The sequence below is a fragment of the Lepidothrix coronata genome, unplaced genomic scaffold (genome assembly GCF_001604755.1).
Source record: "Lepidothrix coronata isolate B3197 unplaced genomic scaffold, Lepidothrix_coronata-1.0 Scaffold62, whole genome shotgun sequence".
In the NCBI taxonomy this organism is placed as follows: domain Eukaryota; kingdom Metazoa; phylum Chordata; class Aves; order Passeriformes; family Pipridae; genus Lepidothrix; species Lepidothrix coronata.
The window spans coordinates 543430-570810 of record NW_016690242.1 but is presented as its reverse complement, the minus strand read 5'-3'; the positions used below and the strand labels follow the sequence as shown (position 1 = coordinate 570810).

The following is a 27381-nucleotide window of genomic DNA, read 5'->3' as shown; positions in this document are numbered from 1 at the left end:
TCAGACCCCTGAAGCTGAGTACCTACATGACCAAAGCCAAAGCCTTACATCTGAAAGCTTACAATAAAGATGAAAGACAGATGGAAAAGGACACAATAAATAAACTGGAAAAATACAACGTAAAAGAGAAAACACGAGATAAAGTGATACTTATCACAACTATGTAAAGTTTTAAAGTATGCTTGAAGGGTGAATAAATGATGCATTTGTTGACCCTACTGTTAGCTTCTTTACCCAAGGTCCTACTATACAAGCATTAAGAATCATAGCTCAGAGACATTATTTGGGCAACCTGATGAGTTATAGGTGAAATTCTAAATCAACTTATCAGTGCATAAAAATATCCAGGAGGATGTTTATTCACTAAAAGTACATGGAAAAACCACATAGATAGAATAATTTTTTAAAGGAATATTTATTTTCAGTTCCATTTAAACAACCCACTTTTTTTAACACATACTAAAATCTTTAGGAAACATTCTAAGAAATTTCAGGATTATAGCCACAGGAATGAATTAAATGTATTTCAGTTCTGCAGATTAAAATACAGAATATGTTTGCATCATTCTGCATTTCATTATGTTGCTGCCTTTTGGTATGCTTTACATTAAAAATACATGACTGACACTCTTTATACCAGTAAGCCTTTTTATTGAAAAAAAATATTATTGCATTAAACTACATTCCCAGGGATTCCTTGAATAAGCTAAAAAAAAAGTCGCATTGCATGTACAATAGTGCAATTCACTTAGCTACTGTATAATATAAAACACTTTATACAGAGAATACAAAACAAAATTACTAGTTTACATATTATACTAGCCAGAGTTTTATCCAGTTTTAAATATAAACTTGACACTTTTAAAATCAGTCTGATCAAATGGCATTTTTATGCAAATCTGCACAACAAATATACATCTTGAATGTATTCCAGAGGTACCTCAGTTACAAATAAAACTCTCAAACAGCAACAACAAAAAAATTTATCATGGTGTAACTGAGGAAACATTTCTTATAGGAATTTTAGTGTGTGGGTATGTATCAAGAACATACAATCAAGCTAAAACAGATTATTAACTTGGTGTGTCTATATCACTGCCATGAGGATACTGTAACTCTTTTAAAAATCTATTTGAATAAAATCAAAATTGTAGCATGGCTCCATACATTGGGCTTAATAATGATTTTAATAATTATAATGATACATATTTAAAGTACATTACTGATGTACTTTAAATCAGATAAATCAAATATGGTAGCAATTAGAGAGAATATATAATTTCAGCTGTGCTGATAGCTTTATTACATTTCTCCAAGAAAATCTCTTCTTTGTATTAAAAATGATATTGGACATTTCCTTTGTTCAGTAGTCAACGATTACTGTTTTGCTACTGTGCTATTTCTGCTCTTAATCTCTCTTTTTTTCCCCATCAAAACCTCTCAAAATCCTAATTCTCATTGTTCCAAGAATTAAATTTAATCTTAATTGTCAATTTATTTGCCTTACCGTGTTGGTATATACAATAATGCATCAACATCCTATGATTTTGTTTATTCTAGGATCCCATTGTATTGTGCATATGTAATGGGAAAGATATGTATCTATTTTCCATAAATTATCCATGTAGTAGGATATGGTTAAGTTTCAATTGGTTAGGTTTTTTGAGACAGAAATTTCTACAGCATTAACATTGTCTGTAAGAAGCAGGGATACAAAATGTGTGTACAGACATTAAAGATGAGATTAGCCCATCATTCCTTAGTTCCATACTTTTCTTTTTTCGTTATCTACTTAGGATACAAATGAACTCTTATATACAATGAGAACAGCTGGCTTTGCTTCAATAGAAATGAAACTGGGCCCATAAATTCAAAAGTTTGTAGGGATGGAAATGCATCTTTTAGGTTGGTATTAGCCCTGAACTGGTGGTCATGGCTATGCAGCTTAGTCAGCCTCTTCTAGGGCACAGATTGACCTGCTACTTTAGATGATGGCCAGTTCACAATATTTCTACAGAGTTATGAATAATATTTCCAAGTGTTCCACTGAGGGAGTGATCTCCATCCAAGCAAGTAATAATTTTCGGAGGTGTTAAATCACAATCAGTGAAATATGCTTTATTCTCAGAAAACAAAGTTGCAGAAGCATAGAAATTATATGCAAATTCAGATATTAATTTGGGAAGATTTTTAGCCAAAATTAAAAGGAAGAATTTTTAAACTGTAGAAATATTTAATTTTACATCTTTTCCAAGAAAAATTTCTACCTTTTTAATTCTGAAGTAATGATTTTGATTAAAGAAGTTCCCTGCAATTAAAATCAGAAAATTAAACATAATTTATATGCTACTTACATACAGATAAGTAACTCCAAAGTGGCACAAATCCATTTGGTTAATGAGACTAATAAATAAGCTGGGAATCAAATTAAAATATATTTGACAGTGCTGGTTTCACCAACATTTCTCAGCACAAAAATGTTTTGCTTCTGCTCAGTCTCCATTTTTTTTTCTGATAGTTTTTATTCAATGTCTAAAACATTAAGCATTCGAAGCTACTTTAAAAATACAAACTTTGAAAAGACAATGCAAACAGTTGCAACTTGTAAAGTCATTTGAAAAGTTTGACAGTTTTTGCTGAAGCAGCTGCTTTTAGAAATTAAAAGAATTCCATTTTATTGCAATGGATCAATCCAGTTTGATTAAGACTAAGAAAATTGGTCCTGTTGTATTTTAAATACACAACTTAACTGCAATTAGATTTCTCAGTTGATTCAGATAGCTGAATATAATGAAATAAAATTCCTCCAAAACTTTTTAAATGTATTTTATGTTGATTCTGAAAGATATATTTTTAACTGTGCATTACCTTATTGCAAATGAATTGAAATTATTTCTAATGTTTTTAATACAAACAAACAGGTACTGTCTGTTGGATACTTCATGGTCCAATTATATTGGGAAGCATGCCTGTAGTCTAATGACAATTATGAACTTAATTTCATGCTACAAATCTCATGTTGAGTTAGAAGCATTATAAAATAGTCAAACTATGCCATTCAAAGAGATGCTGAAGTCCTCACCTACTTCCAGACACACAGTTATTATGAACAATTTCAACCACACATTACTCTGAAGGTTGGATACATGCATTCAAACATTGTGGATTCAGAATTTCAATTTGCTTGTTGTGAGTTTGGGAAGCCATGCGAGAATCTTGACATATTTGTTTAGATTCAATATACCTTTAAATGCTGAGTACTATGACACGTTTTTCTTTGAGGCAACCTGGACAACCAGTTTTTGGAGAGCTGCTCAGAATTTTACTTCTGCATTTTTATGATTATCAGCACAAATTTATAGGACCAGCCAATTGTTTCTGCTGTTTGTGAAAGGGATGAAAGATATTTACCCATTCTTTGGGAAAGACTCTTCCACATGTCAGAGCTCTGTTTGATAGGAAAGAAGTGTTGCAGTTTTGGCCAAGGACCTCTGAGGTTCAAAGCCAGCACTGGTTGTTGGCAATTCTGGGCTACTGCAGCTCACCCCTGACATACCCTATGATACATACACAGGTAATGCCAAAGAACTTGGCTTTATTGCCTTCTTGGATGCTTGGTTCAGGGAGAAAAGCAGCAGCCTGCTTGTGCCAGCACAGAGCTCCCTATGCTAAGGGAATATTTTTGTAATGTACCAGTGGCCTGACTGCAATCCTTTTGCACTGCCCAAGCAACATATGTCAGGGATGAAATCACTAAAGTATCTTCAAGATGCTGTTGCGATCCCTTCTCTTCCAGTGTTAACTCATCATCCCTCCCTCTGAGCCTCCCCAGTTTATTTCACCCAGGAGACAGCCCCAGGGACTGGTGGTCCCAGATACCTTATTTTTTGTTCAGAAACACCTTAACCAAACCAAGAACTGGACTGTTTCATATATACGCTCAGAAAAATCAAATCTTTGAGGTGTTTCAAGAGTGCTTTACCTTAAATTGCGCTACTTTAAATCCCTCATCTGTGTTGTTATACTCAACCCCATTGTGTCTGGGTGCTGTGGTCCCATTCCTCCTGAGAATCATAGACTTCACTTCGGGCTATTCTTTTCAAACATTCTGTAGAATGACACTAGCCACCCCATCCTTCTTGTGCTAGTATCACAAAGAAGCTTTTAAGCAGCTTTCCCTCAGAGATACAAGAATAAAATCAACATTCATATACTGTCAGACAGATTGTGGACTTTAAAATCTTTGCCATTGTGCTCTCAGCAAAACAACAGATTTCCCCTCAGACATGTGATTGAACACTGAATGCTTTATTTTATTTAAATTTGGTTTTGGAGCCATAGTGAAATCATTTGGGCTAGTTTAAGTAGCTAGAAACACTGAAAACTTCTTTTGTTGTAGGTAACTGTTGGGTCTGGCTAGAGCAGGAATAGTGATGGGGCTCTTGCCCTTGGAATACCGGATGAACTAAGTGATTTGGATGTATAGCAGAAGCTGTGGCTGTGTTCAGGTGTGGTGTAAATAAGGCCGGGATATATGCAGCATGTGGAAGTGCAGGGAAGGTCAGTGGGGAAGGGTGGAGGGGTGTGGTGGAAACCAAGTGTAATGGGTGTCCTGTCAGCAAAGCAGGGTGGGTGGGAATGAAGGTTGGAGCTAATGGGGAAAGTGATATGGGGGCAAAATGTGCCTGAGAGAGTGGGTGGAGGGGTGCCAGGGAGAGATGACTGCCGTGAGGATGCACAGATGCTGAAACAGCAAAGCGTTGCAGCAGTGTATGGTGGATGGTAGTGACAGTAGCGTGCTGCTGAACAGGGAAGGCAGGAACTGCTGGTGTTGCAGAGAAGGCAGCTGGTCCTGGGGCAGGCAAAACTTTCAGATGTTTTGCCAGAAGTTGTTTCTGCATATGCTGCTGAGCTTGCAGCTGCAGCAACCTGTATTTGTCTACTTCTTCTGGTGAAAATGTGATAGGCTGCTGTGTTAAAGGAGGGGAGGTGGATTTACTGTACACTTCTAGGTCATCTACTGTGTCATCATACTTCTGCATAGCATTGTCACAAAAAGAGTCTGAACTGCCTTCTGCCCCGTTGGAGTCCATGTTTATATCTTGTAGTTCTTCTTTGGTCTCTGTTGAATTAGCAACAACAGAATATCTATTAGAGGGAAAAGCACCAGGGAAATCATTTGGTAATGGATCACAGCTTTGTATAAAGGGTTGCACTTCACTAATGAAGAGATTGGGTTGTTCCTTTATTGCTGTGTTCCTTTTTATGCTTGGGCTCTGATAGCCTGTTTCTATTTGAATTACGTCTTTAAAAACACAATGATCATAATCAGCGCCAGGTGAAAGAGCAACATTAGTTATCTCTGATGCTTCCAAGTTGTTTTTCTTCACACTGTTTTCCAACAAGCTGATTTCATTATGCCCCATGTCATTTTTACCTATGCTTAGCACTTTCTCTGGCAAAGGTAACATTGCAATGTCATCTACCGATGATGAGAACTGAAGAGCGAAGTGACTTTTCGAGCGATCCTTTAATTCTTCCCCACCACTGTTTGAAAATCTCTCTGAATTGTGCATTTGCTCCTGGGCTTTCTTAGACTGCACTCTTTCTAAAAGTAACTTGGCTGTCAGTGATTTCCTTTTTCCACATATATCTTTTGCCAGGTTTTCAGAAGAACAGGTGGCAAAGTGTTTTGACTGACTATTCACATTCAGAGATTTGTAATGTGCAGTTTCAGCTTTTCCTGGTTCAGCATTAGGACCTCTTTTGGCATCCTCTTTTGTTTTGCTGTCATTGTTGTCAGTCTCTTTTGAGAAGGATCCTGAACTGACGCCTCTTGAGATTCTGCTACTAGATGATCTTTCGCTGCTTCTTGAATCACTAGTGGAACAACTTTTGGATCTGTGGTAGCTTCTACTCCTACTATGAGCTTTGCCAAAATGCCGATGTCTACATCTGCTGTGTTTAGATCTGTCTCTGTGTTGAAAAACTTTATGTATTGAACATTTTCGATATTTAATTTTGCCCCTCTGAGTACAGTTTCTAGTTCTGTGACTTCTACTATGACACAGATAATCCTCATCTGTATCATCCGAAGTGAAAATACACTTGTGCTTTCTGTGTTTACATTTGTGCCTTTCATCTGTCTTGCTTCTTCTTTTACAACAACAAAGGAAATAATTTCTGCTGTGATTGTTTGATGTGGGACTCATGTAACTCATGCAGCTACTTGTACTGCTAACTGAAGTGTCAGAATAGCTGGAATGTCTGCCAGAGGAGGACTTCTGAGGAGATGGGAACCTCCAACACCTTGTGTAACTTCCACATCCTTCATTCTCTGAATTCCTGCTGTTTGAACTGGATTTACAACTAAGGAAACTTCCACTAGAGTCTTTTCCACTGTCACTTATATCACTGCTGCAGCTGGCCACATCTTGAATGGATCTGTAGTCATCTTGGTTTTCACATTTTTCTTTAGAATAAAGTAAATGACATTTTGCAGCTTTAGACTTTTTAATCCCAGACATAAAAGCAGAAAAGGAAATGCTTTCATTTCTAAATTTCTGGTTTTTTCTTTCACAGCTATGAAAAAGATGCTTTAAAGGTCTTCTCAGTGTTGTTGTATGAAGACTCTTTTCTGTCAAATTATCCTTTTGTGACACATCAAGGTAAGCAGGCACTTCAGGTATATTTTCATTCAAATAATCTGCAATGCATTTTTGACCATTTCTGTTCATTTCTTTCACTACGTCTGACTCAGCTTTTTGCTTGGCCTTTCTTGGATTTAGGGAACCTTTCATCTTCTTTGGTTTCAACAACTGATTATCTTGTACATTTGACATTTGTTTGTGTTTTATTAAACCTGAGGGTTCATTTTCATCTGCAGTCTTATTTTTAGAGTGCTCTTTACAGCTTGCTTTGTTTGTTTCATGCTGTTTACCATTTCTGTGATTTAAAGAGAGTCTGAAGTCAAAATACAATGGATTACAGCCATATGAAATACAGGGCTCAGTTTTTGTAAACAAAAGTAATTCTGTGGGCCACTGCAGAGCAGTGGTGCCATCTTTGCTCAATACATGGAGGAAAGGCAACGTCTGGGGCTTAAATCCTTTAACCATGGCCTCCTTTGGACATGTTTCCGTATTTCCATTTGTGATTTCTGAAATCTCCAAAGATCTTTCTCTTTTTACCACTCCAGGACTGTTATTAATGTTGCTTGAATGTGCCAGCTCAGGCGCCGACTGGGATGGGAGTTTGGATAACTGGTTAGGCAGGTGAGCATTGCTGTGCTTGTAGGTGTTCAGCTGCATACAAAAATTGTTAGTCTGGCATGAAGGCGAAATGAGAGTTTCTAAGAATTGCTCAGATTCATTCAGTTTGCTCTCTTGCTCTGTTTCTCTCCGTGAACCAGAAAAATCCAAATTTGAAAGCCGTATTTTGACTTTGGAAAATGAAGGATGAGCACTGACTTTTTCTTCTAATTCCCTATCACTACTTTTATCATTTTCCTTTACTATTTTAGGTTTTGGAGCTGCATGACTTGATGTGTTGTTATCTATATCTATTTGGTCTTGTGTAATAGGTGACCCTTTATCCAAGCTTGCTTTCACAGGTTCCTCCAAAAGTGTGCCAGAATGGCAGGCCTCAATAGCTTGCTTTTTTTTAAGATTGGGAGACTCACTACAATCATTTCCTTCTTCAGAGTTCTCACTGAAGACTGATGCTGAGGACTCAAGCTTTAAAGGGACCTTTTTAGAGAATGAGAAAGACACTCCTGCCCTTTGAGAGGTATTGGTGCTATCTGGGAACATTTGTGAGACTTGATTTCCAAGTGCACGGTGTTTTTCAGTAGGGGGATGATGCCTGCTTATAATAAGCTGCTGTTTCTCTAGCATGGCTCTGGAGAAACCCTGTCCTTCACTCATCATTGTTCTTTGAGAACTGGCTGTGAACTTGCCACCTTTATACAGGAAAATGCCATGGGGTCCCTGCTGCTTTTCCATGACCAATCGGGGGGCTTTAAGCAAAGGTCCACTCCCGGTGATGCTGTAAGGTAAAAAATAAAGAGAAAAGAAAGCTGTATTAAGTAACCAAGCTATGACAGAGCTTGCATTTGACAATGTCTGTATGGTGAAGGAGGGTGTCTCTCACGCTGTTACAAGCGAAAGCTAAGTTTCTACAGGGTAAATGCGCAGTCTAGTCATCGAATCATACAATCATAAAATATGCTGAGCTGGAAGGGACCCACAAGGATCATCATGTCCAACTCCTGGCTCTGCATGGGACACCCCAACAATCTCACCATGTGCCTGGGAGTGTTGTCCAAGTCTCCTTGACCTCTGCCAGTTCAGAGCAGAATGTGATGTCAGCAAAGGAAAATAAAGTTGGTAAGTTTTTGATAAAACTTGAAGTATTATGACCTCAATCCTCCAATGTTTTACCTTTCATGATGCAGATTTCCCCAAGTCTTTCAAAGGTAGACAGTACTCAATTTAACTTAAATCCTGAACTTTTCTGTGACTAGATACAGATGAAAACCACTCCCTGTGGCTCACCCTGAATGAGCAAGTCTGAAGAACTCTCACAACATCCTTAAGATAACTGGGAGAAATTCAACCCTCTAAACTCAAGAGGCCACCATATCAGACTCATATCAGCTGCAAATTAAAGACTGGCTGCTGTGTGGGGTATCTTCCTTAGGTTCCTGTATGCACATCTTGAGCTGTATTAAAAAGACAATCCATAGGTTAGAGCCAGGGCCAGGTCCAGTGAACACCAGACAGATCCATGGTGACTGGAGAGGGCTGAGGCTGAGCCAGGAAGCCAATCCATGAGTTGAGGTACAGAGAAAGGAGTGCCGGGGACAGACACCAGCATGGATATGGCCAAGGAGACCAACCCTCCTCCAACCCAGCCCAGAGAGACTAAGGTGGACTAAGGAGTACCCAGGCTGAGCTTTCTAAGCCCCCAGGTGTGAGTGGGGCCCAGGTGAGGGTGGTCAGGGTCATTAAGGCTTGTTAGTGCCCTCAGGACCCTCATAGGCTTTTGAACAGGTGTGTCTATTCTGGTATGATTTTGAGCAGGTGTATAATTTTCAGAGGCTAAACCAGGGTAGCTGTTTTTATGCCTCCCATTAATCCTACCTAACTGTCCCAGTAGCCCTTAACACTCAAAAAGCAAACCTGAACTCTCTCATGGTAATGTCCAAATAAGGGTATATATTTTAACCTCAGTAAAGTCAGAAAGCAATGTTCTTTGTTTTGCCACATCCACGTTGAGCTAAATGCAGAATCCAGAACAGAGTTCTGCTTAGTAAACACTCCAGGTAACTTCCACTTTGCTGCCTCCCAGGTCTAGAAGACCCAGCATCTCACAACCAGCTCCAAAGCATGTGCAGCCTATGTCAAAGCTTAGAATTTAATATTAAAATGAGAAACTCTAGTACTTTCAAAGCATAATAGCCACCTCTACGCAGCAGAAAGATCTTATACTACCTTTAATTTAGGTGGTTTCAGAACTTGATATATTAAACAGTTTATAAATTCATCAACGCTATAAAAGTAAGAGTGGAACTTTTAACAAAAATTTAGAGCAAAACACTAAATATTGCTTTAGGTAAATGTAGTCGCAGTGTGTGGTTTGTGGTTCTTCATAGATTACAGCACACACAAACATATACATACCATCCTACACTACTGTAACACAATTTTTCAAAAAAAACAAAGGACTAAATCCTCAACTTAGCTTGGGCTTTTATATGGGCAAGGTGATCTTTACATACAGAAAATTATACATTTTGAAGTCAGCATGTGAATGCTCTTTTTCAGAGTTATGCCCATGTACATCCAGAACAAACACCGGTTTTACTCTGAAATTGTATTAAGGGGAATCTGATCTGTGGTAAGTCTTGGGTTTATGAGAGGCCACTGCAAAAGAAATTGTGCTGTGTTCAAAGTGAGATACTTCCACCTGGAGCGTCTGCAAAATCAGACTCTGGAAGAGAAACATTCTGCTTGCTTACGGAGAAATGTGTTTATATGACTTTTTTAAGAGTAGATTTTTATTTTATCTTTATATTATTCCACAATCAATGACTTTGCAAAACATTCAAAGACTTATTAATGTTAAAACTATCAGCAAACATTGGTGGGGAAAAAAGGACGCAGGTAGATTTCCATCAATATTAATCACCACTTCATTGGTCTTACTATCAACAATGATTTGATTTACTTTGCCATATTTTCTCTTTCTGTGTTCTACTTTTATTAATTACATTATTCCCCTTCCCAAAATATCTCAGATTTGAAATCTGCGGTTTAGTATTTTTGTAATTAAAAAAAAAAAAAGTGCAACCTATCTAAGAGGGCCTTAGCAAACATGGTAAATCACTGATTTCATGAAATAGATGATTAACTGAGATTGGAATGACTGTTGTCGTTTTCCATTAGAGATAAGACATATACAGCCACCATAAAAGTGTTTTTCCAAGATATAATTTAAACACGCATTTCATTAGACTAATTATCTACATTTGGTATCAATGCAGCACTACAGTACACTAACAAGAAAAAAATTAGGAACTAGATTAAGTAAAGAGTTTGATTAAAGATTAGGAAATATTTTAAATAAATGTAAATACATTAGAACTCCTAGTTCTGCATAACAGCTACCCATAATTGGCTAGCATGTTTTATAAATGCTATAAAAACACATTGATATTCAGCAATGGGAAAGACAGAAAGACTCTCTGAAGTAGCATCAACTCAGAGTATGAGAATATGTATGCATTTCAGAGCATATATTTGCATTTGCCAGAAATTTGGCATCAGGAGATACAAATTCACCCCTATTTGTACATCAAGAAGAAACAATCTCTCGGAGAAGGTGTATAAAGAGATCCTTTTAAAAGCCTCCTTGGAATAGCAAAATAAAATGTTTCTGTGCACAAGATTCATAGTAATTTTGTTGTCAAATTGTACTGGCTTGTTTCAAGGAATTGTGTTGGAACCTGAGACATAATACTCAGGGACAATAACAATTGTATGTATACGTAGACTTTGCTTAGAAAGGCTGACTCTGTCTTTCCTGAGCAACTGGGAATGCTACTCCTCTGCCAAAATCACAGCTCTCAGCCACCCCTGTACCTATTCATGACTACAAAGAGCAATCTTTGTCTTTCCAGGCTCTTTGTAAAGGATTATGGAGTCTTGGCTCTCTCTAAAAGTAAACATGCTTTTTCCCTCACAGTCTCACTCTGGCTTTCCTATTATTACTGACCTTATTGGTCTATCTGAGACTACATCTTCAAGTATGTGGGCATAAAGGAATCTTCCCACAGGCAGTTACATTTGTTTCAACAGATTTGTATGAAAATGGAGTTGCAACCATAAAAGTGATATATTAGCACTAAACTGTTATATTTCAGCAGATTGCTCAAAAGCAATTACATAGGCCAAAATGAGTGTATAATAAACTCTGAATGCTATTATTTCCAGGGTAAAGTAATCTTGATATGAATTTAAAGAATGTCAGTTAATTATCTGATTAACTCATTACGGTCATAGATTAACATAAACAATTGATCTGGTGGCAATCTGAAGCCCTCAGTGTCATTAAACAAAGGAGATTTCTCAAATTTAAAGGTTTATTAGTGCAATCTTTGTCCTGTATCTCGATATTCTTCAATAGAGCTAACAGTATTAGATAAACTTAACTCAGTTAATTACTTGTTTTTCATTCACATAATGATACTTTTCATGACTCTACAGAGAAACTCTGAGAATAATCCCAGCACCCTAAAAATAAGAAAAATTATTCACAAAGAGTTTTTCCTCTCCTGTTCACTTAGTGTCAAACGCTAAGACAGTCATATTAATCTCTTCAGATCAGTTTGGATAAGGTAAAATGATGATATTATAAAAGCATCTTCAAAACACTCAGTTTAGAAGACATGAGAATAACTAGCTACAGGAGAGAAAACGACAAACTTTCAAATAGCATGTAATTAATTCAGGGCTTTCAATTTTATGATTTGCAGAACAGGAACATTTGGAGTTGAGGACAGCTGAAAACAGGTTACGCTATACACAATCTCTGTACATTACATTGTGTAGGAGTAAAAATATTAAGATTTCTTCTGGGACTGAGGGAAGAGGGCATTAAAACCTAGTAAGATTTTTAAATACTTGCCCTTCTGACTGCTTCCGTAACTCTGCAAGCTGGTGGAGTCGCTTGAGTGCTTTTTCCTGTTTCTTCTCATCTTTCCATGACTTTGAAGCCACATTTCGAGCAAATTCTCTTTGTTTCAAATCTTTCAATCTCTTTGTGAAAAGAACATAAACAGAAGGGATTAAATATGTACACAGCAGATACATTTCCTCTTAATTTATTTGCTTTTTGTGAAGTTGGTATGCAAATGGATAGTAAAAAGATACTTAAAATAATAGTAAAAAGAGATTGAAAATACTATTTTTGCCTAACAAAACAACATGATTTGACCACTGTTTTTTAGCTGATATATGCATACATATGAATGACAGCTTTTTTGCTTCCTATGAATACACAAATCTTCTGTTGTATACAAATACAGGCACAAAACTAGACTCCATTTAATGAGGTCAACATTTTCCTATCTAATTAATTCTGTTGGAATGTAATACATAGGCATATACTGGAATAAGGCTAAGCTCCTCTGTGTAACATATTTTGTAGATCTCTACTTGCACATGTATGCATGTATATGTGTGGGCTTCTCTGTTGGTTTGATAGATTTTAAGATTGGTTGGTTTTTTTTTTTTTTGAAGGAGAGGACTACTGTCTGAAATATTTGCTCAGGAAACTCTTTTGTGGTTATTTTCACACTTTTTTTTAATATCTTTAAACCTCTATAAATCAGGTAATTACTGTTGGAGAGAGCAGAATTCTTTGCCTTTATTATATTTTTTTATTACCTGGCTTTGCACTGCTGATAGCATAAGGAAAGTGGAGGAGGAGAAAACATGCCAAAAAGTGTCAAAAGCATCCTCTGCAAAAACAGTGGTGCTATCTTGCCTCTGAATTCATTGTGCCCTCTAGGAGTCAGCAGATCATGTCTAATCTTACATCTTTCCAGTTCAAATCCATGCTTCCATATTCTACGGCAGAAATGCCTTCCCCCCTTCACCACCTCTCCAGTGCTGTGGTGTTTGTGCAAGGAAGGTTTACAAGCTGTGAGGGAGCTCCAGTGTATTCAGTCAGATGCCCAAACTGGAAACCTAGAAGACCAGGACTGAGAACTAAATTGCTGCATCCACTTGCCCCTTGGTCCGGAGGCAGCCCTGTGCTCATCAGTGAACTTTAGAACTACAGAATCAACACCAGGAAATGCTAAATTTTCCACGGAGCTCTGAGAGTAATTTTTGCAAAGTAGCCTTGCAGAAAGGTTATGATATCACAGCCATTTTTAAGCTGCTGCTCACCTATCTGTGTCTATGCCTACTTGACTGTCCACCAGCACCTAAAGCACCTCATGCTGTTGTTTCCCTGTAGCATGGCCAAAAGTGCATCAGTAGGATAAATTGGAGGCTGACCAAGTATTGTAACAGCAAATACTACTTTCTGCAGCTCAGGTATGGGGAGCAGTTTAGTCATGGCACAGAGCTCTACACAGACCAACAAGCACCTGTGTTGGAGAAACAGGGCTGAAGGCAGAGAGTCTTCAACTTGTAGTGGTCAAGAAAATGATAAACCCATGAGACAACTGCTTTCTGGAGAGAGGTCTAGCTTTTGTCAGTAGATTAAGACAAAGTGAATAGGTAAAAAATATTATGTGGTTGTTTTATACAATCTAAAGAGATGACAGCTTCTTTTTTCTCCAGCTAAAATGAAATAATCCATGACACAATATGACACAGTCATGGAAAAACACTTGGTGGAAATAGGCCATTCAGGGTCTGTGACTTTGTTCCATGAAGAGTGCTGGAAAGCTGTAGTGGATATCTCCCAGCACTGTCACATCAGCTGTCCCATAAGTATGGGATTTTTTAAAAAGTCAGATAACACCTGTGAGAGAAAAGTAGGTTCTGGGAGACTAAGATCAGAAATTTCTTGTTTGCTTTCAGCCCAAGGCATGTGACTCTGAGCACTGATCTGGAAACAGGGAGAGCAGAGCTGTTCATGTATCAGGTGCCCAAGGAGCTTACGAGCTGGCTCTGAACCACCTCATTGTTTCTGCACAGACAAGCTCCCTCGGATGAGGTCAACAAGGACAGAAAGACAGTTGCTCAAAGAACCACCAACCACCAAGAACTGTCATGCTGCCTGGTGCCTGATGAAAATTCTACCATTCTATCAGAAATATTTACAGTTTGTCAAATCTGTATGTTTCTCCATAAAGTTTTTATCAGCTTCAACATCTAGTATTTCACTGAAGTAGACTCTAAAACAGGACGGCTGCAAAGTCCTTTTTAAAGCTCTTAGGCTTCAGTTGCTTAGAAAGAAATGTTTACTCCACCATATTTTTGGCTTTTACCTGTCCCTTTATGTGCCTCCCTCACTTGTCACTTGCCAGGCCAGTCACATAATGCTCCATTCCCTCAACCTCATTGTCTGCAATTTACAGTAAAATGGATAAATATGTAAGACAGTGTTACTTTTGGTTCAAGAAAGAAGCTTTTTAAATAATATATCAAAGCCAAAGCTGTAAAAGAAATCAGACAATCTTCTCAGAAACAAATCCGCATATTCTGTCAGCTAGGTAATATTTACAAGAGTGTAGAGACATTTAAGCTGTAAAGATAAGTAAGAAAAACACAGGTAGTCTTAAGCCTTATTAACATGACCAATGTGAAGTAAGGGCAAAGAAACGGGGCAAAGAAACACATTTGAGAAATGCCCTTTAGGGCCGCTTGCTATGTTTTAGCTGTCATCGTGAGCTGTTCAGCGTCACACCTAAAGCACTCATGGGGAAAAGCAGAAACAGTTTCTACCTGTCAAGGAAACAAAGAACAGTGTGAAAGTCAGTACTTTGGAGTGCAGGTACTGCAAAGCAATGTCATTTAATTTCTTTGGCAGTTAGGATGATAATCAAAAAAGCAAATGGACCAACACTAAGAATAGAAGTTCTAGCAGTACTTTTTGCTCTCTAATGGCATACAGTATGTGTCAAAGAAGTAGAGAAAAGAATAAAAAAGCAGGTAAGCATAGTAGAGAACTCATCAACTGGAGCTGAAATCCAAGAAATCAAAAGCATCTACAGTCTGAACAGAGAAAGAGTTCTCCCTGCACATCCCCTCAGCAAAATAAAACAAAGCTGCACTGCCAGAGCTCCAGTTAAGAATTGTAATGAAATTTGTCAGCTATGTTGGATAGATCATGGGACTCCTGCTGAACCTGCAAACCCCTGGTTTTCTTCACTAATAACCTGTGCTAGACTTCTGACAGGCACACAAATATTTTCTGCAGATGGTGCACAACAGCATGCAATTGAGCAGGTACCTGAATGACAACCCCAAGCTCAGCAGGTGTGCTTGAAAATTAACATTGCTTTACATGGCAATTGCATTTTTTCATGTAATTAGGTACTTAACTGGGCATCCAAATGCAGGCACATGTAATAAATTATGATTTATTTAATAGCATTCTTCTGTTCTGTCCTTCATCAGCTGCAAATATTATTGTCCTGGAGTTATATTTGTTTTTTAGACTCATGTTCTATTCTTTCTCTCTTTTTTGTGTGTACGAGTGTGTGGATGTTGCTATATCTAAAAGTAACCCATCCCTTTTTTTATAAACACCCACAGAGAGGATTAAAAGACTACAAAATAATATTCATTTTCATGCAAAGATTTACTTGTAGAACCAGATCTGAGTCACACTGATTCCTCTGTCTAAGACAGTAAAAACTGCTGAATCTATGCTTTTCCTCTTGAACTCTGGTATGAATCAACAGGGGATTCAAATGAGTTAATTAAGCTTCATCTCCACTACCTGCTTTTGCTAGACATGAAGTAACAGTGGTCAAATACCTGTAATTTAGCAATTTCTGCCCATTCTTAATGTAGGGTTGTTTGGATTTTTTTAATTGTCACTTTACTGGGGCCATTACTTGCTTTAAACTGACCTATGAGCACCTGAAGGATACTCACTGCCTGATGCATTTGCAGTAATGACTTCATTTTTCTTTCCAGAGTTATGATCCTGATTTTTATTCCTCCCTGTGCAGGTGAATGTTTGTCTGGATTGCTGTTCATCTGATCAAATTTGGATGCCTTTCTTTGCAACTGCTGGAAAGAAATAAGCATTTTGGGAACCTAATCAATTAAGGGGTGTTCCTCTAAGAAGGAGACACACCTGACAGCCCAGCTGAGGTGCCTTTATACCAATGCACACAGCATAGGCAACAAACAGGAGGAGCTGGAAGCCACTGTACTGCTAGAATGACATGGCCTAGTTGCCATTACTGCAACCTGGTGGAAAGAATCCCATGACTGGAGTTCAGTGGAGTATTAATGGCTATAGTATATTTAGAAGGGAGAGGCAAGAAAGGAGGGGTAGAAGGTTTGTGTCTGCGTCAAGAAATACAGAGTGTGTAGGGTTGTCTCTGAACAATAGCCACAACCAGACTGAAAGCATATGGGTAAGAATTAGAGATCAAGACAACAAAGGGAACTTTGTGGTCGGTATCTACTATAGGCCACCTGATCAAGGGGAGCTTATTGGTGAAGTCTTCTTACTACAGCTATAGGAGTGACTGTGTTCTCTCCAGGAGGCTCTTGTCCTCCTGAGGGACTTCAACCACCTCTACATCTGCTGGAAGAGTAGCACACTGTGCTGTAGGAAATCCAGGAAACTGGGCATGGATGATATCTTCTTAAGCCAGGTAATAGGTAGCTCTACCAGAGTGGATGTGATACCGGACCTGATGGTCACCAACACAAGTGAGTAATTGGTGGCATCTAGATTGGAGGCATCCTATGATCATGTGCTGGTGGAGTTTGCAGTCCTGAGGGGTATGGGTCAGGTGAAGAGTAAAGTCAAGACCCTAAATTTTAGGACATCAAAATTTCAGATCTTCAAAGATTTATTCAATAGGCCCCCCTGGGAAACTGCCCTCGGGACAAGGGAGGAAAACCAGTCTGGTAGACCTTTAAGGAAGTTTTCCATAGAGCATAAGAGGTCTCGACTCCTTGGCATAAGATGAAAGGAGACTAGCATGGCTGAGTCAAGACCTGCTGGTCAAATTGAGGGGCAAGAAGGAAATGCACAAGTAGTGAAAGAAGGGACAGGTATTCTGGGAAGAGTATAGCGATGCTGCTTAGTTATGTAAGGATGGGTCAGGAAGGCCAAGGTGCAGCTGGAGCTGATCTTGCCAAAGGATGGAAAGAATAATAAGATGGGCTTCTACAGGAATGCCAACCAAAAAAAAGGGAAGTTAAACAAAGCATACTGCCTATGATGAGCAAGAGTAGAGAACTGGTGACAACAGATGAGGAGAAGGCTGAGCTACTCAAAAACTGTTTTGTTTTAGTCTTAACTGCCAATCTCTTAACTTCTCTCACACCTCTTGAGTGGATGGACAGCATGATGGGGACTAGGGGAACATCACCAGCAGCATGGTCAGCAGGTCAAGGGAGGGGATTCTTCCTCTCTACTCTGCCCTGGTGAGACCCTACCTAGAGTGCTGCATCCAGCTCCAGGCTACTCAGCATAGGAAAGACATGGACCTATTGGAGCAGGTCCAGAGGTGGATCATGAAGATGAACTGAAGGAATAAACACTTCTATGCAGACAGGCTGAGAGAATTGAAGTTGTTCAATCTGGAGAAGAGAAGGGTCTTGAAAGACATTAAGCCTTTCAGTACTTAAAAGGGGCTTATAAGAAAGATGGGGACAAACTTTTTATCAGGGTCTGTTGTGATAGAATAAGGGGTAATGGTTTTACACTAAAAAAGCTAGATTTAGACTAGATATAAGGAAGAAATTTTTTATGATGAGGGTGAAGAAACACTGAAACAGGTTGCCAAGAGAAGTGGTGGATGCCCCATCCCCAGTAACATTCAAGGTCAGGTTGGATAGGGCTCTGAGAAACATGAATTGGTCGAAGATGCTCCTGCTCATTGCAGGGGGTTAAAACTAGATGACCTTTAAAGGTCCCTTACAAGCCAAACTATTGTATGGTTCTGTCTCTCACACTCACTTTTGATAGACAGAGGAAGTTGGTGCTATTGGTACATTTTCATCCCTACAGATAATATTCCTGTCTATTGGCTGCATAAAAGAGGAGTTTGAAATAGTTTACTTTCGGCACATGTAATAAAAAGAAACTTGAGGAAGACATATATATTTTTTTGAGTCATTGACAAGAATACAGAGAAAGTTTTCCTAATCTGAATTTCTCTGCCAGATTTACCACCCTTCAATCTTCAGGGGGTCTCTGGACCATTTTATCTATATTGCTCTCTCATTCACTGTCTCTCAGTTTGAGGACCTTAGGAACACAGCACTACTTCTTTTGAGCATTCTACCAGGGGCTATGCTCATCCCATTACATAGATCTGACAGGGGTTCTCAGTATTACTACTTTAGATTTTGGGACAAAATACTCTTATTGCAAGTATACGGAGAAGCAAATCCTCTTCTTGTACTGCATTGATGTAAATAGAAGGCATCTTTGGGAAAAAAATTCTAATCATTAAGTTATAAAAGATCAGGTTAGTACAAATTAAATGATTTTTTATTCCTCATTACATTTAAACTATTTTTATCCTGGAATATAATTCACAATGCACCCTCCAGAATACTCATCATTCTGTAATATATTCCAGCCCCAGGTAAAAATATATGTACCACATTAGGTATATGTCTCCTGTCATATTTAGAGAGCCTTGTTTGAATCTAAGTCCTTGAACTAATGTGAGTGTTTGAGTGCCTGATTGGCTTTAAGGATTTATTTCCACTTAGCTGAAAAGCTCCTTAATTAAGTTCTAACCAAATTTACCATAGAAGGGTTAAATGAGGTAAAAAGGAACATTAATTTCAGTAATTATTCTCTTGCCTGTAACCCTAACATTGGAACCAAATGCATTATTGGTAAAATGATTTCACAGTGCAAACCATCAAATGAGAATGATAGTCACTAGAGAACATAATTAAACTTTATGTCTAAAGCTTACAGTATTAGCTTGCTAAGCAAAAGTTAGGAAACAGCAATGAAGGAATTTGCTCTTACTAGGGTAAATAAAATCCTAAAAATAATTTGGAAAGGGTATTACATACAGGAATTAACAATGAGATATGAAGCTCAAAAACTAGCTGATAAATTTTCATATGTTTTACCCATAAATAACTATAGATCACTTTGAAGTGTGTGCTAGTAATCACTTGTTAGAGTAGTTCATATAGTAGTCAGCAGTAACAGATTCAATATTGTTAGTGGAAGTAAATGAGAAGATGGAAAGATAATATCCTGGTATGATTGGATTAGGGAATGAGATGATAGTAGGAGAGAGGAAAAGTCAGTCCTCAGACATGTACTACAGAATCCATCTAAAAGTGAATGAGATGCTGATCGTGGATCTAACCAGAAGGATAAATTACATGTGGCTCTTTGGTGGGCTTGTTTTTGCATGTCTTCAGAGAAACTCCTGCTGTGTCTGTATAGAAAGATGGTCTGATCTAGTGCAATGGGTCTTCATGCCAAAAAGCATCAAGACCTACTCGTGCTTATCTGTGTCTTTTCTGTTGGTATCTCTTACTGTTCAACCAGATCTGCAAATATTCCTGCTAATTAAACCGCTCTCATCCATTGCTGGATAAAAGTATCCATTTGTGGATATTTTCCATTTTGAAAGATCCATTTGCACTGCTCATGAGAATCCTCCAAACAAAGTTCAATCAGCTGTATTTTGTGTAGGCCATTTCCATAGTGGAGAGGACAGAATGTGCACTTTGTGACAGAAACTCCTCTGAAGGCCTGAGCTATCGCAACATATGCCTCATTTGACCACCTATGTTTCTATCAGTTTTGACAAACTTATTGTCATATGTTCCAACAAGCTGGCTGCACACTGTGTCGTTTGATTAGATGTGTTTGGTGCCACTTTGGAACACAGAGCAATTTACTTAGTAAAAGCAACACATTTGAATGATAAAAACCTTGGGGCAGGGACTGTATCTTCACTTTATGTTCTTATATTACCTCACTCGTCAGGGTGCTGGGCTCTTCTTTAGATCAAAAACATCACCTCATATATTTTATTTCTTTTTCCTTCTTATTTAAGCCACTAAAAGAGAAGAAACTGGTATTATAGATCCTGTGCAAGACTAGCTCCTTTCAAAACTTTCAGTACCATTTGTAATCTTATTTTAAAAATATTTAAGACTTTTCCACATATTTTTAAAGCCCGTCCCACCACTTTGTTTTGATTTCTTCTAACTGTAGCAGGCAGAATACAAAATCACCTCCATTTTAATGAAAAGAGCAAGTCTGAACTATCCCAGAATTCTACAGGTGAGTCCAAAACCTGGCTTCAAACTTTCTTCAATACTGGGAGCACACTTTCAGAGTAACAAAAATGATAGTAGAAATGTTCAGACATAGATTTTACATAGACAGATTTAGACTTCTTATGAAACTTCACCTTTACCAAGATATCATTTTACAAATAAATAAATGAAGGCTGAGATGGAGTGAATTCTGGAAAGAGAAGGGAGGAGGCTGAATCAACACTTACATGTATATGCTTAGTTATCACCTCTAACTTTTTGTACACCCACTGAAAAAAAGATGCCAGACACCTCAATAAAGTCTAAATTTGATTTACCTGTATAATTGGTTGATTCTTGATAATTATGATAGCACTGAGGGAACAACAACAAAGCATAAAGGATAAGCTGCTTCCAAATTTTTGTGCTTTTGATAACACAAGACGGAGGACATCCAGATAAATTGATGAAATTGAGTTACTTTGGCAAGAGCTATTTTATATAATCCACATTAAATGAAATGTATTACATTATCATTGCTCAATATTTTATGGAGTCCTGTATCAGTCATGCCAGTATTTTCCCTGGTACTAATGTCAGAATGACAGATTTTCTCGTTTATTCTTTCTAAATCCTAGCATGGCATCGTCTAGCTTGATGCTTCTTCATCTAGTGCTCTGAGACCCATTAAAAATCAACATTAATTATTAGGAAAGTTTATGGCCATCTCTTTCCTAATACTTAAATGCCGGTCACCTGAACCAGCTGAGACAAAAATCTTTAGCTCTAGATTATGTTGCTAAAGATCCTTCTAAAGTATTGGTAGAGTGGTACTTTACAATTATCATAACCATTATAGATGTGACTAAGTCATCTGGCTTTGTCCTAAGTATAAAACAGAAATTTGTGTTGAATAGTATTTTTTATATCACTGCTAACAAGTAAATAATTTCAATTTGGAGCAGAAGATATTTTATGTCCTCAATATACTTTCAGAAACTTTCTTGCCCTCACCTCACCCTTTTTACTTCCTTCATCACTTCTTTTCCAATTTCTTCACTTGTGATTTATAGTATTTACCATTCATTTTTCCTTTTTCTCCTTTATTATGAATTTAAGCCAGAGAGAATTGACTTTCCTTCTAAACAAGATTAGTGTTTATAACCTATTTGGTCTTTTTCAGTTCTGGGATTTGGGTTCTTAAACGATCAGCCAAGTGCTCTTTAAAATTTCTTAGGTCTTTCTCACATCTTTCCATTTCATTTCCTCCTCATAGTTTGTTTGACAAGCTCATTGACCTTTATGAAACTAGATTCCTAAAAGAAGTGTATGTTACAGTTCGTTATTTATACAAATATATGCAAATATTTTATTTGCATTTACTAAATACAGTTACTTGACTTTTTTTCTTTTCCATATGTCCATGTGTTGATCATCATTATAATAATAGCATATAGGTTAAAGATCAGCTTTTTAGAGATCCATATGTGGACGAAGTATTTTTGTGCTATTCTTGTCATAAAGGAGGCCCATAGAAGCAGCAAATTTGGATGAATGATCTGTTAATTTTAATTTCTGCATGCATGGGATTGGAGTAGCAGTTTATGTTCCAGTCTTTGTTTTCTTTACAGGAAAAGATGAGCAGATGTCCCTTTTTTTTTTTTCCAGAATAATTCACTCCTGCAATAACCTGGTTTAGCCTTTGATTATCAGAGACAATCCTCTGAGAACACATCTCAGTAAATTTTACTGATTTTTAAAAAGGTTATTTTCATTATTTTTTTATTTTATTTAATTATTCTCCAGTTTTTTTCTCGCATTATTATTATGTGTTGTCTCCTTTGATGTTAGTGTCCTTTCTTCCCTCTACTTGGTTTATTCATCGCTCTTCTCAGTTAGGCAGGATTTCCTTCTGAAATAACAAAAGCAATAATGTGCTTCCTAAGCAAATTCATTGTGTCATGGAAAAAAGATGACCAAACTGTGAAGAGTGAAAGATGACCTAATTTTCCAATTTATAAAGACAAAGGTATTTTAGTCCTACCTAGCTCACTTTTTATTGCCACATGCTTAAAATATTATTTATTTGCCACTGGTAATTTGTATTTTGTCCCCTTGAACTTATTGCTGTTGCAACCTGCAGTGCTTGAGGCTTTTACTAAGAGAGGGAGCTAAAAGCAAGCACAAGGTCAAGATATGCAGTTCAGCCCACTGGTGTGTAACATATCACCGAGCTGCAACTTGACACACTTCAGTTACGATTCCACAATTTAAAAGTTTTAATAGTTTTCTAGAAACTGCTCCTTGAAAAGGGAGAAATGAACATGATGCAATTTTATAAGAGCAATCCCTTCCTACTTCTCTTTTCCACTCATATGTTTTGGAGTTGTGGGAGTCAACATTTAATGTTACCCTCTTAGCCATGTTCCAGATCATGTCAGTTTGTATTCATTCTTGTATCAAGTGTTGCTATGAACACGCATTTGAAAATTTGAAGTTGATCTTTAATTTCCTGGGAGTAGTAGTAGTAGAGTAAAGCTTGTTTAAAAGGTTCTTTGTGTCAAGTGACAGGAAAGAATTTGAGAAGTGACATAAAGTATTTCAGAAACAGTGAGTGATAGATCAGATTTAGAATATTAAACATGCCCATGTCCACATGAAAAATTAGAAGTCTGTTTACAGCATTATAAAATTACATCATGTTCATTTCTCCCTTTTCAGGGAGCAGTTTCTAGAAAACTATTAAAACTTTTAAATTGTGGAATTGCAACTGAAATGTGTCAAGTGGAAAAACAAGCCTCTTAAAATATGCACCAACACACATACAATATGCTCATAGTGGCTTCATATTCTTTGGACTAGGTGAGTTAAACCAATACTGGAAATTGTTCTGGAGACAAGGAGAAATAGCACAATTGGATCATATGTTATAATTTTAATTTCTGAAAAAAAATCCATTGTTTTTCAATGTACTATTGGTTTAGCTTTTAAGGGTACCTTGTGCAAAAATAAAAAAGAAATTACATAAAAGAAAATTCTGTTCATTTACTAGAAATAACAGAAAATTGCTATAGCAATTACTGTACACTTCTCACACGTTCTATGTTCAGATTTTTTAGGCTATGACTAGCTGTTTTATATGTGTACTGTTCCAATTTATCGTTAATTTCAAATTGAAGGCCAGAATTTTAATTATTTTTTTTTTTAACCAAGCAAAGGGACATTATCCTGTGCTAAATTTCAAAATGGGAAGGAAATCATAATCTGACACAGGCTACTGAGAGCCAAGATTATGTCAATGAGTTGAATGTTGCATGTAACTCAGGCTCAAATGCTATAAAAGTAATGCAGGACGCAGAAAGGATGGTCATTACAAGCTGATGAGAAGAACGAATTTTGCTCTGAAGACGAGATTAATCTGAATATTCTGGATTCCTTTTGAAAGGTGAAAATTACATTTTACTTTTCAGGCAATAATCTTGTATGCAAATATTGGTAACAATCAAAGAATCACAGAATATTCTGAGTCAGAAGGGACCCGCAAGGATCATCAAGTCCAACTCCTGGCCCTGCACAGGACCATCCCCAAGAGTCAAGCCATGTACCCGAGAGCATTGTCCAAACACTTCTTGAACTTTGTCAGGTTTGGTGCTGTAAGCACTTCCCTGGGAAACTTATGTGATTTAATAAATTGCATTGTTTTGCTCCTAAACATGATATTACTTTACCCTATAATTTCTCAATTAATTATGATTTGTTATTCACACAATCCAATCTAAGACTAGAGATCCAAGGCAGGTTCAGAATAAAAGGCATAAGTTTTTTTGCTTCAGCTAGGTATGGTTTAGTGCCTTGCTGAATACCATAGATCCTAAATGGGAAGTGTAAATACACAGCAGTGGAATGTGACTTTTAAGCATAAGTATTTAGGTGCCTGTTTTGAAGGAAGCGGTGCTCGAAATCCATCAACATGCTAAGAGCTGAAAACAAGCTGAGAAATGCTAACTACAAGCATAAGGTATGCTACAGGGTTGCAGTGGGTTTCTATCAATTCCTCTATACTTATACACTTAAAAGTCTAGAATTTCTGCTCTGCAATTAACTTTGACAATTGGAGTTTCTTGATTTTTTTGATCTTAGTGGGAGGAGTAAAATTCTGAAAACTTCTTTAAGAAATGAAAATTTCAAGTGGCTTGATGTCAATGTATCTAAATAGGAACACAACCTAATGCCTTAAAGTTAATATTTTCATAATTTCTGTATCTCGAAAATAGTAAACATTATGTATTCTTACATTACAATTAATATTATAAAGATATTTTTAAATAATTTACAAGAAATTTTGAAAAGCTCTTTTTGTAACACTGTTGAAGGAAGTATTTCAATCTTTATGAACCATTTCAACTGGATTGAAATTAAATGAGTAAAACTTCTGAATAAAACCAGTTTTGATCTTCTTACATTCCTGAGGAACCATTCTGCTCTAAAAGCAACATTTCCTGATAAATGAGTGAATGAGTGTTTAGGTTTTTTGGGAGGTTTGTTTTTGTTTGTTGGTTGGTTTGGGGTTTTTTTGTTTCTGTTTTTTTCAAGAAACATTTTTTTTTACTGTCCCATCACTTGTCTTAGTATGTTTGTTTGGTATTCACATGCATGTCCTCTACATTTCTCTAGATATTCCCTCGCAATTTAATTTGAGAAGATAAAGTGACCTCATCTTTTTAATGGCTTCTGGTGGAGCCTAATTATTATAAAATTGTAAGAACTGTGAAATGATAATTGATCTGGCTTACCTCCTTTAGTTTTCCCTTAGAGATATGTTAAGAGATGCTAATTAATGCATTTAAATAAGTAAGGGTAATAAATGACTAATCTCACCATTTTTATTGCTGTCCTGGTGAGGCACAGATATGTTTTTGTTTTGCTTTTAAATATTTGTTTGTGCTATGAATGCCCCTTAAAGACATACAAGGCACATAGTATGCTCCCTCCAACACAAACATAGCTGATTAGCTTTGACTTAAAGCTCCACAGGAATCAATTGCTCAGCTACATTCCTGCATATTAATTACTGTTTTGAAGGTGCAGACAGTCAAAAATGAACAGAACCATAATAGATGCAGATTCTGGACAGATGCCTATTGTGCCAGATACACTTTGTGGATGTCAGTGGTATCAGAAGAATTATTATTTTTCCAGACGAGGGAAAGATATGAGCAAGAGAGCACTGTTCAAAAGTTATGCAGAAGCCAAGTGAAATGTAATTTTTCTCTGAATATTTCAGGGGACAACGTTTTGCTAACACAGCTAATTACTGTATTTCCAAAAAGCTGATTATGTCACAGAGTTGCCCAAGGTAAAATATGTACAGATGTTTCATAACCTGCGGAACGGGTTCCTCAATCTGGCTTAATAATAGCTTATTGTAAAAGTAATTCCAGAAATACGAATTAAAGTACTTGTGAACAGACATAAAAGCAATCATAGCATCTAGCATTGCTTTGTCCCTATCACCTCACTATGTGAGGTAAAATTTGTAGAGCCTGACCTTAAAATGACACCAGGTATTCCAGATCTACAGATTTAACAAAAAGATCCCAACCAAATGTGGCCTATAAACAACATTACATAATATTTGCCAGTTGTGTGAAGCTGGCACATGAAATATAATCCACATCTGTGTTCAGTCTTGCCCAGTTCTTACTAGTTCATAGTAAACGGATGGTTTTGCATGAATGGTAACATTTTGCACAGAAGGAGGTATAAAACGTGCTGTTTATTCTGCTTCTTCTGTTCTTATAACTGGCATTTAAAAGGTGGAAAAGGCACCTGAATACAGAGATTTTAAAAAGGACAACAATGTCCAATATAATTTATCTTGTTCATTAAACAACGCAGGCACAACTCCAGCCTGACTGCCCTAAAGGTTAATAGGGAAGAATAATAATCTAAATGTAAATATTTAGGTTCTACGTACCTATCTCATTTATTTAGGTAATATCTCATGTACTGCATGTATTAGCATTTCAGAACTCAGAACCAAAGAGGAATATGTTGGTTTTAATAACTTTTTGAGCAGTAGGAAATAGAATTATGACTGGCTCAAAACCATTTTTTTATTTGAATGGAATGTTTCAGAAAGTCTTTTGTTTCAAAATTTTTTTGGGATTTCAATTATCATTGCCATGTTAAATCAGTCATAAGAAAATGTTTCAATTAATTTGGGCTTGGGATTTTTTCTTCCTTGTCCATATTTGAAACAGAAGCAAAGTTTGAAACAATGGAAAACCAGAGATGCTGAATTTCTACCAGATTATCTGCACCTTTTGTCTAAATATAATTAAAGAAGAATATGTTTCTTCATGATCAGGGTGAGGAATTTTAAGGCAGAATTTCATATTTGCCTGTGGTTTGGCATCATCTTTTTTTTTTGTTACAAATCTAATCCTTCTGATTCCTTGCTTATTTGAATAAGACATCCATTGCACTGCATCAACCATTCCTCCTGCTTGAAAAATTACTTTTAAAACTTTAGTAATTAAAAAGTGTAACCTCTGAGAAGAATGGAAAGAACAATAGCACAGGCATTAATGAAAAGCACTCCCTCTAACTGACATTATATGTCATAAATGCCAAAATCTAATACACTTCTGTAATTCCTTATGTAATTAAATGCTTAAGAAATATTCTGCAGTCATTGGACCATCATTAACAACTATGAAATTAGGTGTCCCATGGGCTTTTTCCAAATTAAAGAGGGTTAAATTGCTAATTTACATGTTGATTAGCATTCATTCTAAAGAACACCAAATGTAATTCCATAGCATCTAGCATTTAAAAATTTAGCTTATCAAGACAAGAAATTTAAAAGAAGCTCTGCATTATTTGCAAGATTTTTTTTTGACAGCTAATGATGAAT

At 37.0% G+C, this 27381-nt stretch overlaps 1 protein-coding gene across 1 annotated transcript in view; it reads right to left on the bottom strand.

The window, feature by feature from the left end:
• Positions 1-634: 634 nt before the first annotated feature.
• The window catches only part of ZNF804B (zinc finger protein 804B), a 235626-nt gene continuing 208879 nt past the window's right edge, over positions 635-27381 (bottom strand). The window contains exons 3-4 of the mRNA XM_017817777.1: positions 12190-12320; positions 635-8046 (exon numbers count right to left, since the gene is read on the bottom strand). Of these exons, the coding sequence (XP_017673266.1) occupies positions 4356-8046; positions 12190-12320 (3822 nt within the window). The 3' untranslated portion in view covers positions 635-4355. The remainder of the gene's footprint in view (positions 8047-12189; positions 12321-27381) is intronic.